We start from the raw sequence: 22,202 nt of genomic DNA, 5'->3' as shown, positions 1-22,202 counted from the left end.
TGGAATAGAATTCCTACAATGTGCACAACTCCTAACATGTAAATAACAATAAGGAATGATTTGTTATTGGATTTAGTATGGGGAACAAATTAGAGTAGATAAGAGAAGTTAAAGTAGGGGAACATCCAGCTAATAAGGATCATTATATGATACAAGTATGACTGAAACCAGGTTAACAGATTGGAGAAAAGCTGATTTTGAGAGGCTGTGAATAGAACTTGGGAAAATAGGTAAAGAAACAATATTGGCAAACAATGATGTAGAATAAAGGGAAACATTTAAAACAGCGCTCAGAGTGCAGGAAAAATATATTCTGCCAAAAGGAAAGAACAAACTATAATATTAGTGGAACAATATGGATGAATAAAAACATATGGAAACAATTTAGGGTTAGGAAAGAGGCATACATTAAGTACACAGACAGCAGAGGAGCGCATGATAAAATAGAATACGAAGAGATTAGGACAGCAATCAATCAGGAAGGCAAACGGGAACTATAAAATTAAACAAAGGAACGTAAAACAACATCAACATAGTAAAGTAGTTTACAGGCACATCAACAAAATAAGGGGGATTGTGGTGGGAACAGGAACATTAGGGGATCAACAGGATAACATCACAAGTAATGATAGAGAGGTAGCAGAAATATTTAATTATTTTGCTTTGGAACCAGGAAAATTGAACAGGCAGACATGACACTGAGCAACAAGGTAAGTGCATTTAAAATAATAAAATGGATGTATTGAATAAACAAGCACAAAGAGATTAAAACCCCTGGTCCAGATGAATTACATTCACATATTTTAAAATAATCTAGGGAAGAGGTAGCTGAGGTATTACTACACATATTTAATAACTCATTGGAATAAGGTGTAGTGCCAGAGGACTGGTGGATAGCTAATGTAATTGCTATGTTGAAGAAAATTATTGACCAGTTTTATTTCGGTGGTGGAAAAATAATGGAATCCATACCAAGGGAGAGAATAGCAATGAGACAAAGGTGAGGGGTGACTGAATAGAAGTGTTTAAAAAAATGAAAGGTTTTGACAGATACAGAATGTGGACACAGATAATTGAATGCAACAGAAAAGGTTCATTCTAAAAATTCCAGATGCACTGTCACACACAAGATAATAGATTAATTCAGTTAAAAGTCTTGGGAGATTGATGGTATGGGTTCCTTATTTTCAGAAGCCTTTTTCAAACATCTCATCATCTTTAGATTAAGGATTAATAACCAAAATCACATTTTTGCAGTAACTCAATACTGTAGCTTTAACTACTTGTTCTGCTTAAATAGGAGAAGAATTGTAACTGTATGAGGTGCAAGAAAAAATGCAACAAAAACATGATGGGTACAAATTCATCAGTGGAGACAACTAAAACTATTTATTGCTGATATAGGATCTTGGGAATTCAAAATGGTACGAGTGGGGTGCTGGTTATGTGATGCAAACTACAATTTTCATGTTAAGCTACAACTAGCCTAATTGGAAGCAGCAAATAAGTACTGTGCCTTACCCTCTACTTCAGCTATCACAATGAAAACATATGATGGATCAAAATTTCTATGGTTAAATTGAGCTTCATACATTAAAATATTCTTCAGCATCAGCCAAAATAAGATCTATAATACTAGGAATTAATGTAAATGGAGATAAAAGGAACTAGCTTCAGGTCTTCATCAAACTGATAGCAAGCAGTGGCTAATTATACATGCTGACCCAGAAGCTAGAGCACATCAAATTTGTAAGATTGGAATTCCAGGATGGCAGGCACTTAACTAGTGAAGCTGCAAATTTGTGCACCAAAAGTTTGCCAACAGAATAGTAGAGGATACTATTATGTATTTTTAAATTTGTCTTGGAAATTTTATTTATTCACATTTTCATGCAATTTTGTTGATCATGTACTTTTTTAATAGTACTGATGGAAAAATATCAATACACAAAATCTATAATATCATTCCTAAAAAACAAATGTGCCACTTTCTAAAAGCACAAGATTCTGGGCACAATTTCATGCTTATGTGATATGCGTTGGTTGAAGAAAAATTGGTCCAATGCTAGCTTTATGAGCACTTACACATTGGTACAAGAAAGCCACTTTTATATTTTGGTTTGTTCTATAAATGTACCTTGATCCTGGTCCTGCTGCCTTTCTCCTCTGGATAAAGTTTTCATTGAATGATGCTTTAAAAGTTAATGGCCTCCGTCTGTACTCAAACATCATGAGCACCAATCATCCCAATATGAAACAAGGAAGTAAGAAAGGTATTGGGAAAGCATATGGAAGTTATTAGTAATAATATGTGAAAATAAATCAAGACTAGGTATTTAATATTCTAAAAAAGCTGCCACATTTGGCAATACAGAAATACATCGGAACCGAAAGAATAGCAGTATTGAAACTGGACTGCACATTAAAAACTCAAAAGGATTCGGAAGAAAGAAAGATAAAGGGGAAGAAACATAAGCGAAAGATAGACAATTATCTAATTTTATGTTCCCAAGCTACAAATCTTCAAAATGTTATTTTAGGGTGCCATCTAAATGAAATCCATAATGTTTTAAACCATATCTGACTACCTTTACATATTACTTATAAAACATGCATAAGGTACAAAATTTAATGGCTGCTACAAAATCTTTTCTATAGAGTCTACTTCTACTTGAAGCAACTTCGAGTAAATACTAAATCATGGTAGCTTGAACTAGGCATTGTAATTAACAGCAAAGTGGAAATTAAGACTTTAAAGCACTCAATTATCAGTTAATTTATATTTTGCAACTTGAAATTCAGAGTAGACTATATTTTACTTAGGTGCAATTGTTGTCTCGAAATCATTTAGATTTCATCTAAAAGGTTGTTCGTAATAATCAATCCAAAATAATAAATGTTCATTCTACCTGTTTTGTGGCTCTTGCTGTAATAATTGAGCTGCTATTTTACGCAAGTCTGTCACTTCTTTCAACTCATCCTCATCTTGTACCATTTGCTGCAAATCCCTCGAAGGCCTGCAATTTCACAATCAAGTAATATTTCTTTGAGGAACCATCTAGAGAAGTCACAAAAGACCTTTTTAAAAAAAAAGTGGCCTTGAACTACACACTGACATGAACTTAATTTGACCTTTCCACAATATAAATTTGATACTTTCATTTATGGGATATGTTTATCTTGTGAATCATGCTTCTTGGTGTTACAGGAACTCAGTAGGTGGGACTATGAAATGTTTATTGAACTCCAAAAAGAAAACTACCAAAAAAATCTTTGTCTTTTTTTATAAATGGAGATAACATCTGGGTCCTGTAACATTCCAGGACATACCTCAATGCATTGTATGGGTTACAACCATGAAACAGATATTTTCAGAGTCATCCTGGCTGGTAGTTAAAGGAGCCTGTTGTGTGGATCGGAAGCAGCAAAAAAAGAACAAGCCACCTGTAATGCTAGTGAGTAATTTTTAAAAACAAACTAGAGGCATAGCAGCCATACCATTTACTGGATACCTATCAAAACAAACTTAGTTGAATTGAGGAAAAATAATTACATTGCTCTGTTCAAAGCTATCAATTGTAGTGTTTTATATCCAGAACTAACAAATGTACCTATGCAATTGAGATACATTGGTTCAGCAGAAAATATAATATATTTGCTGAACATTTCTAATTGCTGAACATTTCTAATACTTAGAAGTCTTCCTAAGTAACACTTCAAAAATAATTCATTTCTTGTGAAACATTTTGTGCGGAGTCCTGAAAAATGTTATAAACCCTAGTACATTTTCTTTCTTATACTGGTTGATCATGGATAGTTTAAGGTCAGGAAGAGTTAGAATTTCTGGCTTTTAACCAGACGCATCCCGAGATATTGGCAATGGCAGAAGCGGTCAAAATAAGATGCAGCATCAGTTAAAGGCTAATTATTTTGTCTGAAATCTTTCTAGATTGATAGCTACTTGGGAAATCCCTATCTAAACAACTTGTCCAGTTTACCTCAAGTTTAGATAATAACTGATATCTTTCCTTTCTAGTAAACATTAAAAAACTCAGTTATTATTTTATTTAAATTCGTTCATAGGATGTCGGCATCGCTGGCTAGGCCAGCATTTATTGCCCATCCCCAGTTGCTTTCAAGGTGGTGGTGGAGTGCTGCCTTCTTGAACTACTGGAGTCCATGTGTTGTAGGAATATCCACAGTGCTGCTAGGAAGGGAATTCCAGGATTTTCACCCAGCGACAATGAAAGAACAGCAATATGGTTCCAAGTCAGGATGGTGTGTGACTTGGAGGGGAACTTGCAGGTGCTGGTGTTCCCAGGCATCTGCTGTCCTTGACCTTCCAGGCAGCAGAGGTTGTGGGTTTGGAAGGTGCTGTCGAAGGACATCTTGACATTTTATAAAGTGTAAGATTCAGAGTGTGATGGACGCTAAAAAGTAAAACTGTGGGCATGCACAAATACGTGTTAATATTTAATCCACAAATATGATAAAGTAGATGAGCATTAAACTAATGGAAACAATTAAAATACCAAAATTTGAGAATGTATTTGTCTCAAGTGGTAGCTCTAGTTTAAAAGAACAGTATTAAACAAATCAAATTCAGAATAGAAGAATACAGGAGGCCATTCAGCCCAAAGATCATCAAAGAGCAATCCAGGTCCTCAGAATCTCCCGCTCCTTCTCCATATCCGAGCAATTATTTCTCCTTCAAGTATTTATCCAAAGTTACCACTGAATCTGTATCTATTACTCTATCAGATAGTGCATTTGAAATCCTAAACACTCGTTGCGAAAAAAGATATTCCATGTTGTCTCTGCTTCTTTTGCCAATCACCTTTTATCAAATGCATTTTCAAAGTCTGCATACACATCAACTGCACTGCTATCATCCACTCTCTGTTGCATATTTTTTAAATATTAGGCTCCTAAAAGTTTGTTTTAGGGATTAAAAATTTGAGATAGATTTTTTTCCCCCAATTTTGAACTATTCAATGGCCTTAAGTTCATGTAACCCTTCAATTTCTTTTTTGCAGCTTTGATTAAGTAGCTGTGTCCATACCTTGGTTCATCTCCCCAGTTACTTTCTTCGGAGAGTTGTGATTTTTCAGGCAACTTCCCTCGCTCCTGAGACACAATGCATTATTGAAAAATCGATCACCATCATCATCCAAGCTACATTTTTATAAAATAAGGATATCAAGCATGAAACTTTACAAAATCCTCCCTGCAAACTTTTCTAAGTTAGCGTATAAACACAACATCCCTTTGAAGTCTCAGTCTACAATTTTAGTTTTAAATTCAGAGTCATAATTTCATCTAAATTGACCTGAAGTATTTTAAGAAATTGGATAGTATTTTAAAAACAGCAAACATATCTCAGAAACCATAAACAAAAAAGATTTTCAATTAATTCTTCTTTCCAGACATCAATATTCTATTCCATTTCCTAAATTGTAGTATGCCTAACCAGTGCTACAAATAAAACTGGAGATTGTATGCGTAAGCAAATTTGTCTCAAAATTCAGGAAGGGCTTCTACTCCCGATCAGTGTTCTTTAGATGACACTCAGCAGCATTATCCTAACCCTCTTTTAACTGAGTGATCTGCTGATTACCATTAAGGGAAAGTGAGATGGTTTTTTTTTAAAAAGGAAAGCCATGTGTGAATTATTTATTTGAAGTGCACTGATAAAAGAAATGTGATTCATGTGTTTGATGGAGTGCTGCATAGGAGCTGTTGATATAAATTAAGGCACACATTATTAAAAGGAATGCAGCAAAATCAACAGTGTACTGGTTCATGGGTTGATTTGGAGACTGAATGTGCTAACTGGTGTCCTCTTGTGGCCATTGGTGGGAGTAAAACTTTTCATATTAAAAATCATCAAATACCAGGCATACAAGTTAAACATTTTCAGATCACACAAAAATAGGAAGCAGGATTAGGCAAAGAGTTATGCAAGTTGCAGAAAAGGTTTTGACAAGATTCATTATAGGAAAGTGCAAGAGACTTTAGTTATAAGGAGACACTAGAAAAACTGGGGCTCCTTTAATTACAGCTAAGAATTTAAGAGATTTTATTTAAGTGCCCAAAATTTAGAAGGGTTTGATAAAGCAAATCAGAAAAATGGTTTCCACTGGTGGGCATGTCAATAACTAGACGACACAAATGTAAGATCACAAAAACAACAAAGCCAGAAGCAAGGAGATTTAAAATATATGAAACTGCAAGGATTGCTAAAATTTGGACCATCCCACCAGAAGCAGTGGTGAAAGCAGGCTACAGTTTTTAAAAAGTGAAGTGAATTAATAGTTAAAAAGGAAAAAATAAAGAGTATGGCAGAATATGCAGAAAAACGAGACTAAGTAAGCAGGCCTGTTAGAGATAAAAACGTAAAATGCTGGAAAAACTCGACCGGTTAGGCAGCATCTGTGGAGAGAAAAACAGAGTTAATGTTTCAGGTCTGTGCCCTTTTGGAGAGCTGGCATTTGCGACTGGATTGCTCCTGTGCCAAGAATTCTACAATTCAATGCTCCATTCAGACAGAGTAATCAATTATTTGACAGGACCCATGACATGCAACAGCAATTATTCAATAGTTCTGGGAACTTGTGTCTCATCAGCACTTTGTCAGCAATGTTTAGCTTGGAGCTCCGGAACGTTTTAAATATTGTACCTTACCGCACATTGGCAAATTATTCCAAGTTACATGGTTTTGTGACAAACACTAAGGAAAATTATGGCATTCAAAAAGCTCTGGATCAACTAAACAGATGGCTTAGGGATAGAAGAGGAATTTGATGTGGTTAAGAAAATATCTGTGTATTAAGATACATGTAATGAATAAATGACCATAAGCAAAAGATTAGGTAAATTAAAGGATTTACCACAATTGATTTGTTGATATGAAGGTGCTAAGCAAGCTAATCATCATTAGGCTACATCTTAACATAACTGGCAAGTCAAAATAAGTTCTTCTAGAGAACATGGAACAGTGCACTGATTACATTTTAACTCTCAATCTCTGGAGCCAGCTTGAAGTTTAGAGATAAGAGTTTCTAACACATCTGACCACTACATAAAACTGCTAATTCTGAATTATTTGCCAATTTTCCTGAAAAGGCAGGTATAACATGGCTGGTGATGTCACATTGGTGCAGTATAGGATGCCTTTTTGAGACCGGGTTAATGTAGAGAGTTTGCTTTACCCTGTATCAAACATTCTAGAATATTGCATGATATACCTTTTAAAACTGAGGAGAAACTTTCTCATGGAATTAAATGCATCTGGCAGAATCAATGATAAAGAAAACTGTATATAAGTGGAAGAAACTTGGCTGACTGGCCAAATTAACCTTCACTCAATCTGTGCCTTACTTTTATTGCAAAGTTATGTACTCGAGAGCCATTTAATTTTTGGACTTTCAATTTAAGCCTGTTATCAATATTACAGACAATACTATACTGCAAATATATGTGCTTTGCTTCTATTTTCCTTCCTTATATTACTTGCAGAAAACTCAAATTTTGAAACTTACCTTTATGATGTCACGTATTTGCATACTCAATTGGTAGAGAGGGGAGAACTAGGCTAAATAGTGGAGATTGTTCTGTACAATTTTATCTGCAACTCTAGTTTTTAATTATAATATTCTTATTACTGTAACCGCTTGATTCCCCTGGAATCATCCCACAGCATCATTTGTTGACACTGGATAAAGAGCAAAGGTGTTGAGGCTAACAGATGGATCACTCTGTTATTAAGTTATTCCTATGAAGCACAAAATGATAAACATAAATTCTAAGATAATTGGCACTTTTAACATCCATTCAGCATCATGCTACGTCAGTTTATTTCTATATACAAAGAGAAACACCTTACTTTTAAAAAAGTCATAAATGGAGGAATTAGATGGACATCTCCAGCTTCAGATGGTGGTGTCTCCTCTTCTTCGGCATTATCAATTAAGTCTAAATGCTCCTGATCCAAAGAGGCTAAAACAAAAGCCAAAAACATTGAGAGGACATGAAGACTGTTTTAACCCCTACTGTCTCATTGAACATTTGTGAATACAATTAAGCAGTAAGCCTGTAAGGTATTTGCCTTGGAGAAAACAAATATGAGGAAGTTCATTCAAAACTGGTACAAATTCCAGATAGTTACTTTTTCAATACCCAGGATTTTGAAAAAGGTTTCCAATCAACACTTCAGCTTTTGCAAAAAAGGTTCTAATTATCTTCTATGGTTTAGTGAGTTCATCCAACAACAAAAAAATTGCATTAATATAGCACCTTTATGGTAGTAAAATATTTCATGGAGCTTCACAGAAAAGTTGACCAAATTTAAGATCAAACCACACAGAGACACATTAGGGCAGGTGATTGAAAGCTTGGTCACAGAGGTAAGTTTAAAAGGATGCCTTAAAACTGAGAAAAAGGTAGGGGGGGCAGAGGAATTTAAGGAAGGAATTCCACAGCTGGGGACTGAGGTACAGGCCATCAATGCTGATGTAATTAAAATTGAGGATGTGCAAGAAGCCAAAGTTGGGGACAGCAGGGATTTTGGATAGTCATAGGGATAGATATTGTAGAGAAAGGGAGGGAAATTTGAAAACAAGGATGAGAATTTTAAAATCCAACAAGTAGCTAAATTATACAGCCATGTAGACCAGGAAGACTGCACATTTAATTTCCAGCCTGGGCAGAGTTAGCCAATCGTAACTGTGGCAATTTCAGCAGCATTAGTATCATTAGGATCCTTGGCATGTGCTTGGGGAGCCCAAGTGAGGACAGGATCAGGTTGATTGTGATGCCAACAGCTCAATGACCTACCAATTCTCTCAGCTAGCTGAGTTATTAACCATTTGGACAAGATACTGAAAGATGTCCATACCCACTGACAGTTACCTCAGTAGGGAGTCAGCATTTGCAGGAAGGGAGAAAGACGACGAAAAAAACTGGATACACATTATTTTTTTAAAAATCAAACAGGTACTCAAATATTGTTCAAAAACAATTTTAATAGTTAAAATTTATATTAAACAAAAAAAATTTAAAATAAAATTTCAAATTTCAAAAGTGCAATGTACTTACTTTTGTGCGAGTTGAGCTTATTCCCAACTAAATGATTGTCTGATTTCAGAGGCAAGTCCCTGGTTACTTCAGATACCTGAGAATGTAGGCTAATTGTATCATCATCTGAGGGCTAAATAAAAATATCAGCATGAGAACATTTTCCAAGGGCAAAAAGTTAAACTTAAAGTTATTATAACTATAAATGTCACTTTTTGTGCCATGAGAATCAAGATGAATATTAACACCACAACATCTTCCAAAATCAAAAATGTTAAAAACCAAATTGAAAATTAGAATGAGCGCTTTATGCATACAGTCATGAAATATTCATTATAATACAACATCAAGACATATTATTTCCATCTCAAATCCTTTTAGAAACCAAAACTTTGTCATCTGTAGCAATCCCCATCTACACCCCCTCTGCCATTAATACCTTAAGCCACATTTCCAGTTTATCCAGAATATAATTTTCCTGTGCTCTCCTTATCAATTTGTCCTTTTCCATATGTCACAATGTGCAACTAATTCAGGGCATTGCAGTCAGAGTCCAATCTTGCACCAAGTCCCATATTCCATCACCCCTCTCTGCAAAACTCTGACTGCACCCTCACCAGCAGCTTGACTTCAAAATTCTCATCTTTGACTGAAAATACCTAGTTAATCTGAGTGATTCTCACCAGACCTATGCCCTCACATTCATCCTCCACTGTTGAGCCTGAATTGCTTACTTGCTACATTCAACTCCTGACACAAGCTTTATAGTCAATTTGCCTGTGTTCTTTATAACAGTCTCCCAAATGGACTGCACCTTGTTTCCCTTGCACTTTATTTAAAACTCCAAGAAACTAAGCATTCAGTCCACATCAACCAGCCCTGCCACCCCTTCCCAACTCATTATGACACATTCTCCAAGGAGCACCATAAAAAAAACGTGTGTTGTCAAAGGTAAACGTACAAACTACAGGTACTCAAGGTTCTAAATGGTTCAATCCCCTCAATGGAAAATAGAGACTTTTAAAGTTTTGATATTTCACTTATGCCCCAACACAGGCAATTGGAGAACTGTGTTGCAGAAAGTTACCATCTGGGTTGCAATCTAGCCCAAACTGATGTGATGAAAATAATTCCCAAAACAAAATCAGTCAAGAAAAACTCCACTGAATTACTGGACACATTCACAGTACAAAACAGCCTATAATTTAATATAACTTGATATCTAATTAGCTCTGGAAGACACAGGACAACCACTATGGTAAAATGAAAAAGCTCACCATGGCAGAAAGGGTTTTCGGACAAAGTATATTATTGAGTTGAGTGCTGGAAACTTTACTCTACGTTATACAGTATTTCAGCAAATGTTTAATCCTGATACTAGCTGAAAATAGAAGGAAGAAGTTTTGCCATTTACTGGTATTGACATCCCCTCACTTTGTTGAGCATATAATTCAATCAAAATTCTGAGATCATGCAAAAATATTGAACATTTCCTTGTAACTGGGATAAAAACAGAAAAATGTTGGAAATACTCAGCATGTTTAACAGTGGAGAGAAAAACAGAGTTAATGTTTCAGGTCTGTGGTAGAGCCATGAAGTAACTTTTGAAGTATAGACCCTGTTGTAATGTAGTAAAATGACGCCACAAAATGCAGTTTGTAAGACCTAGCTGCTCATAATGAGATAAATGACCACATGATCTGTTTTGGTGATGTTGGCTGAGGGATAAACGTTGGTCATCATGGTCTTCTTAATTACTAAGATGAAATAACTTACATCCATCCAACAGGGCAAACAGGGTCTCAGCTTAATGTCTCATCCGAAAGACAGCATTTCCACTGGTGTGACACTCCTTTAATACTGTACTGGGGTGGTAACCTCGATGATGCACTCAAAGCTCTGGGCTGGGACTTTAACCCACAACCTTCCAACCCAAGCCAAAGATGACACCTTCCCGACAACAGCTTTGAAGGACAAAATACTAAGAAAAGGGAACAGATTTTCTTGATAAAGAACAATAATAATGTTACAATTAAGAGCTTATTTATTTTACTTGAGGGAAAAAAGAAAATAGGCTTGTGTCAAATATTGCACTGCTGATCAAAAAAACTTTGAAATGTGAATGGGTAATCGCACAAATTATGTAATTTGAATAGTGAGGATAATTATCTTGAACTTCAGAAAATCTCAGATAGATTGCCTGGAACTTTGCCAACATAAGCTGGCAGTGGGCGATTGTTCTCAATACTGGGCACACAAGCAACATCCTGATCCTAACTGTGCCGATATGATAAACCATAAGCAGAGGCCAGATGTTTCCTCACTCGCAGAAGAAAACAAAAAACAGAAGTCTCTTCAGTGGGCTATAAACACACACCTCAAGAGTAGTTCAGAGCAGGAATGAGGTGGACCTGGAAGATGATTTCTTGTTATGGCCATCATAGTTGTTGTGGGGGTGGTGAGAGAGCAATGTAAAAGAAAACATTAGGAGGTCACAAAAATAAAAATTAATTTCCTGTAACGATAGGTACATGAACAGATATCAGGATACGAGGCAAGTGCAGCTTCTCAAATAAATGCTAAATTGCCATCCATGTATCAACATGCTGCCTTAATATTTTTTGAATTCCTCAATAATATTTTCATTGCAAACATTGTCACATTGCTTAGAAAGACAACACTGAATTTGCATTTCTCATTTGTCTTAGATACACTAGAGAAATGGTAAGCAAAGCCAAATGTCAGTTACAAGAGCCATTGAAAAAAAGCAGAGAGCACATTACAGCATGTATTCTCTACTGTCACTTGCTGGACATGTCTATCAAAGCAAAATTAGAATGCAGTGAAGATATTGCAAAAAACAATGAAGTAGCCATGTAGGAAACATAAATTTTGATAATTTCTGTCAAAGTAGTCACCTTAGTCACATGGTTGATTCTCCATCAAGCCAGAATGGATAAATTTTCAGCATTAGCTACAAACATGCAGCAAAGGAGGGTGCCAATTGGCTCATCATATCTGTGCCAGCTCTTTGAAAGAGCTATCCAACTAATCCTACATCTCTGATCTTCCCTATACCCTTGCAATGAGAGCTACCTTGAACTCACATTGTCCAAAAATTCTTACACTTCTCAGTTCTTGTTAAACAAATAAAAAGCTGTCTGAAGACCTGTTTGCAGGAGATATAACAGTATCAGACCATTGATCTTACTTGAGTTTCAAGCAGAAGCCCCAATATTAATTTGCATCAACCAAAACATTATGCAAGACGGTCAGAATTCTGGTAAATGCCAAATTGCTAAGTGTCAATAAGCAAGGGCTTCAAGTTCATCACTGTGCTTGGCTGGTGAGATAATGGCTAAGTTGAAGCTTAAATTTTAGTCATTAGGTATGCTAAAATGCTATGTGAAACTTCAGATGGTCTTCCAGCACCAGATTAAGGTACTGATATGCACAAAAGTGGATTGGATTTTTCTAAGAGCTCAGAGTTTGTGTGTGTTTTAGGATGCCTGATGCAGTACATCTTTTGATCTTTGTATAATCTCTTAGGGAGAAGAGTCTACTGCAATACTCATTAGTTCCTCAGCAATTCAGAAGAGTTCAAAGTCACACATAGTAAGTAAAACCACTATTCCTGCAAGAACGATGAAGCCAATAACAATAGAAGAGCAAGTTACCAAGCTTGACAAAATTTGAACAGTGTTGTTTCACAGAATTGTTAGTGTTGGAGGCTGCCATTCGGCCCATTGTGTCTGCACCGACCTACTGAGCATTTTAATTTAGTGCCAATATCCTGCCTTTTCCCTGTAATCCTGCATATTGGATAATTATTTAAATAGAAACAATGCCCTCTTGAATGCCTCAATTGAACCTGTCTCCACCACACTTTCAGGCAGTGCATTCCAAACCCTAACTACTCAGTGTGATAAAGATTTTTCTCACCTCACATTTGCTTCTTTTGCAAAACAATTCAAAACTGTGTTAAAAGCAAAATATTGCAAATGCTGGAAATCTGAAACAAAAACAAAAAATGCTGGAAAAGCTCAGCAGGTCTGACAGCATCTGTGGAGAGAAAGACAGAGTTAATGTTTCGAGTCCATATGACTCTTCTTCAGAACACTGCGTCTTCTGATTCTCAGCCCATTTACAAGCAGGAACAGTTTCTCCCTATCTACTCTGTCCAGACCCCTCATGATTTTGAAAACTTCTATCAAGTCTCCTCTTAGCCTTCTCTTCAAGGAAAACAATCTCAACTTCTCCAATCTTTCCTCATAGCTGAAGTGTCTTATCCCTGGAACCATTCTTGCAAACCTCTTCTGCACTCTCTCCAATGCATTCACATCCTTCCTATAGTGTGGCACCCAGAAATGTACACAATACTCCAGCTGAGGTCTAACCAATGTCTTATGCCAGTTCATCATAACCTCCCTGCTCTTGTACTCTATGCTCCTGTTAATGAAACTTAGAATACTGTATGCTTTACAAACAGCTCTCTACCTGTCCTGCCATCTTGAATGACATATGTGCACCTACACCCAACTCTTTGTTCCTGCACGCCTTTTAGAATAGTTTTTATTTTATACTCTCTCTCCATGTTCTTTGTACCAAAGTGTATCACCTCACAATTCTCTGCATTGAACTTCATCTGCTACCTATCTGCCCACTCCACCAATGTGTCAATGTCCTTTTGAAGTTCTACATTGTCCTCCTCAGTTTACAATTCTCCCAAGTTTTGTATTGCCCGCAAACTTTGAAATGGTCCCCTGCACACCAAAATCTAGATCATTTATACATATCTGGAAAAGCAAGGGTCCCAATACCGATCACTGGGGAACTTCCACTCAGCCAGAAAAATACCCACTAACCATTACTCTGTTTCCTATCCCTCAGCTAATTTTATATCCACGTTGTTACTGTCCCTTTTATTCCATGACCTATAACTTTCCTCACAAGTTTGTTGTATGGTACTATATCAAATGCCTTTTGGAAGTCCATATACACCACATTAATGGCCTTGCCCTCATCAACCATCCCTGTTACCTCTTCAAAAAATCTCCAGTAAGTTAGTTAGAACATGATTTTCCTTTAACAAATCCATGCTGTCTCTTCCAAATCAATCCACATTTTTCTACGTGACTATTAATTCTATCCTGAATAATTGTTTCTAGCAGTTTCCCCATCACTGAAGTTAAATTGACCGGTCTGTAATTGCAGGGCAGATCTTTGAACTTTTTTGAACAAGGGCATAATGTTTGCAATTCTCCAATCCTCCAGCACCTCCCCCGAATCCAGGACACATGGAAGGATTATTGCCAGTGCCTCTGCAATTTCCACTCTCACTTCCTTCAATATTCTTTGATGCATCTCATCCGGTCCTGGTGCTTATTAACTTTTAAGTACGAGCAGCTTAGCCAATGCCACCTCCTTATCAATTTTAAACCCTTCTAGTGACTGAGTTTTCTCCTCTGTCACCATAGCCTGGACAGCATCTGTCTTGTAGGTAAAGGCAGATGCAAAGTATTAATTTAACACCTCAGTCATGCCTCTTGCCTGTGTGTGTAAATCCCCTTCTCGGTCCCGAATCGGCCCTACTCCTTTTACCGCCCTTTCACTATTGATGTGCTTATAGAATACTTTGAGATTTCCTTTTATGTTAGCTGCCAGTCTTTTTTCATAATTCCTCTTTGCTTCTTGTATTTGCTTTTTCGCATCCTTTCTGAGTCTTCTATATTCAGCTTGGTTCTCAATTGTATTTGCTACTTGATACCTGTTGTAAGCAAACATTTTCTTTAATTTAATTTCTATCTCCTTTGTCATCCAGGGAGCCCTGGATTTGTTTGTCTTACCCTTCCCTTTTGAAGGAACATAGTTTGGACACTGTCAAGGTATCTCCTATTTGAAGGTAGCCCATTGTTCAGCTATTGTTTTTCCTGTCAACCTTTGGTTTAGTCTATCCAGCTCAGCTCTGTTCTTGCCCCATTGAAGTCCGTTCTCTGCCAGTTGATTATTCTTACTCTGGATTGACTGTCATTTTTCACTGTCATCCTAAACCTTATGATACAATAATCACAGTCCTCTAAATGTTCCCCCACTGTCACTTGATCTACTTGGCCCACCTCATTCCCAGAACCAGGTCTAGCAGTGCCTTTCTAGTTGGACACATACTGCTGTAGGAAATTCTCCTGAACAAAATCTAGGAACGCTTGTCCCTCACTACCCCTTACACTATCTCTATATCCCAGTCTATATACAGGTAATTAAAGTCCCTCATTATAACTACTCTATGATGTTTACACCTCTCTGTAATTTCCTTGCCGATTTGTTCCTTTATATCCTTCCTGCTAGCTGGTGGTCTATATATTACACTGGGCAATGTGATTGCACCCTTATTTTTTTAGCTCTAGCCAAATTGAATCTGTCCTTCAGCCCCCCGACACATCCTCTTTCTCCTGTACTACCATATTTTCCTTAACCAAAAGCACCACCCCTCCTCCTTTTTTCCCTTTCCTATCTTTTCTGAGCATGTTGTGACCAGGAATATTTAACACCCAGATCCGCCCTTCCTTAAGCCAGGTCTCCATTATCACCACATCATAATTCCACAAGGGAACCTATGCCTGTAACTCCCCAATTTTATTAACTATACTCTGTGCATTCACATACTCTGTAACCCTGATTTAGACTTCATTACTTGCTCCCTTACTCCGACTCCACTTATTAACTTACTACTCTCTATTTCAGTGCTATCTGCTTCTCCCAGCATTTTGTGCATGTTGGTATCACTTTCTAATATTCTTTCCTGGTTCCCATAACCCTGAGTTAGTTTAAACCCTTCACAACAACACTAGCAAACCGCCTCACAAGGAACGCAGTCCCGGTTCTGTTCAGATGCAACCCATCCGATTTGTACAGGTGCCATCTCTCCCAGAGCCAGTCCCAGTCCCAGGAATCTAAAGCCCTCACTCCTGCACCATCTTTCCAGCCACGTATTCATCTGCCTTATCTTCCTATTTCTGCACTCAGTTGCATATGGCACTGAGAGTAATCTGGAGATTACTATTTTAGTGGTCCTGCTTGCTAATTTTGCATCTAGCTCCCTAAATTCTGATTGCAGGACCATCTCCCCCTTCTTATCTATGTTGTTAGTACCAATGTGGACCACAACCTCTGACTGTTTGCCCTCCCCCATAAGAATGTCCTGCAGCTGTTCTGTGACATCCTTGACCCTAACACCAGGGAGGCATCAAACCATCCTAGCAATTCACTAATTTTTCGTAATCAAAAATATCAATTACTGCTTTCCCTTCTTCCCTGAGAAAAAAAACAGTCCACACTTAAAAGTCACCGATTTTTGGCATTATCTTAATGTCATTACATGCCAGATTACCCTAATCTACAATATCCTTAATACAACAGAAAATGTTTGTGAAAATGTATGTGACATGCATCAGTGCTTACTGAACACAATCAACTGAATAGTGTTGCACTGGGGTCCTCAATGTGTACCTAAGTTGATTCCTGTTCCAAAGAGCATTAAAACTTGTGTTCAGATGAAAAGCACTGTTTCTGTAAAGGAACAGCAATGATAAACCAAACAGGTTATTGCTAGGTTTAATGGAAAATTTATGCTTTTACAGTCTTGAGGTTAGTACACACCCATCACTTAAGAGATAGGTGACATCATTAAAAAGAAATCTGAGCTCCAGTAAATGGTCAAAGAACTCACTTCAGTTGTAGACAACCGCTTATCACCATTATCGCTACCAATGCCTGAGTCAGGGCCATGGTTTTTCACTGGATAAAAATCTTCCATGCTGAAAATGAGGAAATACTAAAATCATATAAAATAATAGTAGAGGCAAAACATCCCTTTAACAATCCCCACTTTTCATATACAACAATTTTGTTAAGGAAGCAAATCTCTGAATAGTGACATCCAGGGTTTTGAATCCAATCTGCAATTCATTCCATGCACTGAGAACAAGCTGTGGATTTGCTAACAAATCTTTGAAAACTATATATAGTGTCAGTTATTGTGAGGAGTGGCAGGATTGAATTTCCTTTGTCTGAAAATTGCCTCACCCCCATTTTACAGATGAGTAAGAACTTTATCAAGCGTTGCATTGGGTTTCAACTGTATTGCACCATTATCACCATTTATTATGTACTATACAATTTATTTTGTCGGCATTTACTACAGAACTGTCAAGTAAATGTAACAACTTTGTTGACTTAGTCGAGCTTTCTAATTTTTTGTTATAGCTGTAAACATTATTAGTCCCTTTTCAGCCACTGCATGTTTCTCAAAAACTGCTAATTTGCAGAAGTCAACATAAAAAAAACAGGAAATAGAAGTAGGCCATTTGACCCCTTGAGTTTGCTCAATAACCTTTTGAACAGCTACTGGGAAAGAGAGATGATTTTAGCCATTTTAACAAACATACGGGATCTTGGGCTTCATAAATAAAGATTTTGAGTACAAAAACAAGTTATGCTGAACCAATATAAAGCTCTGGTTAGGCCACAACTATTGTGTCAAGTTCTGGTCATCACACTTTAGGGAGGTTGTGAAGGTCTTTGAGGGGGTGCAGTAGAGATTTACCAGAATGGTTTCAGGGATGAGGGAGTTTAGCTACAAAGTTAGGTTGGAGAGGATGGGGTTGTTGCCCTTGGAGCAAAGGAGGTTAAGGGAAGATCTGAAAGAAGCATACAAAATTGACTGGTGTAGCTAAGTTTACAAAGAAAAGTTGTTCCCATTAATTATTGGTACAAAGACTAGGGAACACAGATTTTAGTTTTCAGGCACAAGATACAGGGGCAGGAGAGGAAGAACTTTTATTTTAAACACAGCGAGAGGTGGAACTCGCTACCTACAATTGTGCTGGAAGTGGAGACGCAAAAGGAACTTGGATAGGCTACAAGAATCGAGTGGGATTAGACTGCTCTACAAAGAGCCAACATGATCTCCATCGGGCGAACGGCGTTCTTCTCTGCCATAATGACTGACTCCTCATCCAATGGACCAAGGCAATTACAAAACTTACCTGCATTTGCTTCCATTTGCATTCACGTGCACAGTCAAGGAGAAAGTTTAGCTTCTATATGTGCTATGTAAATTACTAAATAACCTGTCTGTAAGAGGTTGAGGAAGTGCTCTCTTATCCAAAGAGGGTAGATCCAGAGAATCCGGCTTCTTGTCTATCCGGCATGATTGCATGTTCAGGAATTTGAATATGTGCACTTTACCTTTTAGGCAAATCTGCAGGGAATGAAAAGGTTTACATTTTTAAGCAACTAAAATCAGCACATTCATACAGTAAATTAATGAATCACATTCAGATATCAAATATGTCTGTCCTATTTCAAATCAATATTTGATTAAAGTTTACACATTTATGTTTTTACACAAACCTGTGCTGGAGGCGATTGCATTGGGTTGTTATCTAATACTATAACCTGAAGGTATTTCAGTTTTCTAAAACAGATGGGTATTTCTGTCACTTTATTGCAGGAAAAGTCTAATTTTACCAGAGGAAGTTCTGCCAATTCTGAAAAAAAAGGAGACAAAAACATAAGTATGTATATTTCAACAAATCTGCATTCCGAAGGGAATGTGAAATGCGAGTGTTAACTTCTTACCCTCAGGTAACACCTGCAGATGGTTCCTGCGTACATTTAATTCTCTGAGCGACTGAAGTTTTTCCATTTGATGAGGGAGGATTTGAATTTCATTAGAGCTAACATCCTGTTAAGGACAATGTACAGAAATCTAATTAAGTATATTTCATATTTTGTCTACTTCTGTATGAGAGCTTTGAACAAAGACTTTTACATTTTCCAATCCATTTGTAACCAAGCGTTCACAGCCAGGCCTGACTAGCAATTCTAAACCTTCGACCTTATTTAGGCTGGCATGTCCGATAGTAGATTCAGATAATAGAATAATTTTGTTTTCTTTTAATGTTTAGCATAATTTATTACATGTATTAGTAACAGGTTATTATCACTGCATCAAATTCAGACTGTTTGCAGATGGCTGTCCATGACAGCTTGGATGTTTTCTACAGTTTATTCTTGGAACACATTTCTCAACAAATGCAACAGGGATCTCAGTTATGCCTTGAGATATTAACATGCTGGACACCTCTTGCTATACCTTGAGACTTGTATTCATCATATCTTCTGAATTTAAATTGCCTAATTAGCTACCAAACAATCAAATTTGGAATGATAAAGATTCCTTCCAGACTACATATAAATTGTTAAAAACAAAAACAAAAAAACTGCGGATGCTGGAAATCCAAAACAAAAACAGAATTACCTGGAAAAACTCAGCAGGTCTGGCCAGACCTGCTGAGTTTTTCCAGGTAATTCTGTTTTTGTTTTACATATAAATTGTGCTCACTCAACTTATGTAATCTGTTGAAATATGATGTGAGATTTGTTCCTTGATAACAGCGCACAATCCTAGCATATCTAAATATATAGTCATTATTGAATTACTTCTGCTATACTTCCTTAGTTCCAAGAGGTCAAATATAAACCATGTTCCATCGTGATATGATGTGTACATCCACCTACATAAATTCACTCCCATTTCCAACTAGCTATGTTACAACTCTATCTTAATTCATTCTTGGATCGTGAAAAGCTCCACTTCCTACACAGAAGACTTGAGCCAAAATAAGGAGGGGAATTTATTTTCGGGGATACACACAATTTGCTTGACAGTTGCTTGACAGCAATATATAGATAAAATTTAACCCAATTAAAATGTTTGAAAGTTACAATCAGCTTGACTGTAAAACTAAACAATGCATGGCATCTCTAAATCTGCCACAGACACACACCCAACCACCACCCTCTTCCATCCCCCACACCCCAGCTGGCACCACCTATCCCCAGAATCTGAACTGCCTCCAATGCAAGTATATTTCCCCTTAATTAAGGAGACCCAAAACTGTACACAGTACTTCAGGTGCGGTTTCTCCAATGCCCTGTTCAGTTGTAGCAAGACTTCACTACTTTTATATTCCATCCCCCTTGCAATAAAAGCCAACATTCCATTTGCCTGCATGATGAGGAGAAATACTTTTTCTCGGGATTTTTAGTCTGTAGAATTCTCTTCCCCATGAATTCGTGGAGGTTGGGTCATTGAATTTATTCAAGTTAGATAGGTTTTTGATAGGTAAGGAAGTTAAGGGTATGGGGGACAGACAGGAAAGTGTAGTTGAGATCACAACCAGATTAACCACGAACTTATCAAATGACAGAGCAGGGTCGAAGGGCTGAATGACAATCTCCTGTTCCTAATTCCTACATACTTGGTATACCTGCATGTTAATTTTGAGATTCATTACAAGGACACCCAGTTCCCTCAGTACCACAGCATTCTGCAGCCTCTATTTATTTAAATATTACATTGCTTTTCTATTCTTTGTGACAATGTGGACAACTTCACATTTTTTCCACATGATACTCCATCTGCCAAAATTTTGCACACTCACTTAACCCACCTACAGCCCTTTGCAGACTCTTTGTATCCTCCTCACAGCTTGCTTTCCTGCCTAGCGCACACTGACAGCAACTGGTACAAAGAATGTGACAATGGATCTAATTACAAAGACGCATCATTTAAGTGAGCAGGCAAAAGTTGGCAGACAGTTTCAATCCAGCTAAGTGTGATACCATCCATTTTGGACCAAAAGACAGATCTAAGTATTCTTTAAATGGAGAAATCCAGAAACATTGGAAGTCCGAAGTGATTTAGGGATCCATGTAACAAAGCACTAAATTGTAGCAGTCAAGTACAAAACAATAATCAAAAAGGCTAACATTACTCGAGTACTAGAATATAAGGGAGAGGAAGTTTTGCTGCAACTGAAGGTTAAATCAGTCTGTTGGTAACCTTGGTATCACATTTGATCCTAAGGTGAACTTCCAACCTCATATTTGAATCTTACATTCATTTTGAGGGAGAAACAAGTGCGTCGAAGACTAGTATTTTAAATTTAAATAAGGGGAATTATGAGGGCATGAAAACAGAGCTAGCTAAAGTGAACCGGCAAATGCGATTAATAGAATTAATTAATAGAAGCTCAGTGGCAAACATTTAAAGGGATATTTCAGAATACACAGAATAGATACATTCCAATAAGAAAGAAAAATTTCAAGGGGAGGGCCCACCATCCATGGTTAACTAACTTAACAACAGTATCAAATTTAAAGAAAAAGCATATAATTACACAAGGACAGATTGCAGGTCAGAAGATTGGAAAGAATATAAAGAACAGCAAAGAATGACAGAAGATTAATAAGGAGGGAAAAATCAGAGTATGACAGATTAGTAATATAAAAGATGGATATAAAGCTGGTTAGTAATATAAAGATGGATACTAAGAGTTTCTATAGATATTTAAACGAGAGAAGAGTTAGCAAAGTGGGTGATGGTCCTATAGAGTGCGCACCTGGGCAAATTGATAATGGAAAGTAGGGAGATGGCAGATGAACTAAACAGGTATTTTGTTTCAGTGTTCACTGTGGAGGACCCAAGTAAGATCACGGAAATAGCTGTAAATCAGGAAACGGAAGGAAGGAGGAACTTGGGAAAATTACAATCACCAGGGAAGTGGTATTGAGTAAATTGTTGGGGTTGCAGGCTGATAAATCCCAGGTCCAATGGACATCACCCTAAGCTCTTGAAAGAAGTGGCTAGTGAGATATTTGATGCACTGGTTTTAATTTTCCAAAAATCCCTAGATTCGGGGAAGATTCCATTAGATTGGAAAATTGCAAATATAACTCCTTTATTCAAAAAGGGAGGGAGGCAGACAGAAAGCCAGAAACTATAGGCCAGTTAGCTTAACATCTGTCACAGGGAAAATGTTAGAAGCTATTACTAAAGATGTTATAGCAGGGCACTTAGAAAAATTCAAGGCAATCAGGCAGAGTCAACATGGTTTTGTGAAAGGGAAATCATGTTTAACCAAGCTATTGGAGTTCTTTCAAGGAGTCACATGTGCTGTGGGTAAAGGGGAACCGGTGGACTTCCTGTACTTAAGATTTCCAGAAGGCATTTGATAAAGTGCCACGTCAAAGGTTACTGGCAGAAAATAAAATCTCGTGAT

At 37.2% G+C, this 22,202-nt stretch overlaps 1 protein-coding gene across 8 annotated transcripts in view; it reads right to left on the bottom strand.

The window, feature by feature from the left end:
* The window catches only part of lrch2 (leucine-rich repeats and calponin homology (CH) domain containing 2), a 134,235-nt gene that overhangs the window by 61,331 nt on the left and 50,702 nt on the right, over window positions 1–22,202 (bottom strand). For 5 of the 8 annotated variants that reach the window (XM_041194720.1, XM_041194719.1, XM_041194723.1 and 2 more), the window contains exons 4-12: window positions 18,715–18,820; window positions 18,487–18,623; window positions 18,204–18,334; window positions 16,802–16,889; window positions 9,097–9,208; window positions 7,886–7,998; window positions 5,063–5,127; window positions 2,910–3,017; window positions 2,138–2,215 (exon numbers count right to left, since the gene is read on the bottom strand). In XM_041194720.1, the coding sequence (XP_041050654.1) occupies window positions 2,138–2,215; window positions 2,910–3,017; window positions 5,063–5,127; window positions 7,886–7,998; window positions 9,097–9,208; window positions 16,802–16,889; window positions 18,204–18,334; window positions 18,487–18,623; window positions 18,715–18,820 (938 nt within the window). The remainder of the gene's footprint in view (window positions 1–2,137; window positions 2,216–2,909; window positions 3,018–5,062; window positions 5,128–7,885; window positions 7,999–9,096; window positions 9,209–16,801; window positions 16,890–18,203; window positions 18,335–18,486; window positions 18,624–18,714; window positions 18,821–22,202) is intronic. The other 3 variants (XM_041194725.1, XM_041194722.1, XM_041194726.1) reach the window with 1 other exon arrangement.

The sequence above is a fragment of the Carcharodon carcharias genome, chromosome 9 (genome assembly GCF_017639515.1).
Source record: "Carcharodon carcharias isolate sCarCar2 chromosome 9, sCarCar2.pri, whole genome shotgun sequence".
Taxonomy (NCBI): Eukaryota; Metazoa; Chordata; class Chondrichthyes; order Lamniformes; family Lamnidae; genus Carcharodon; species Carcharodon carcharias.
This window is presented reverse-complemented; position numbering and strand designations above follow the sequence as displayed.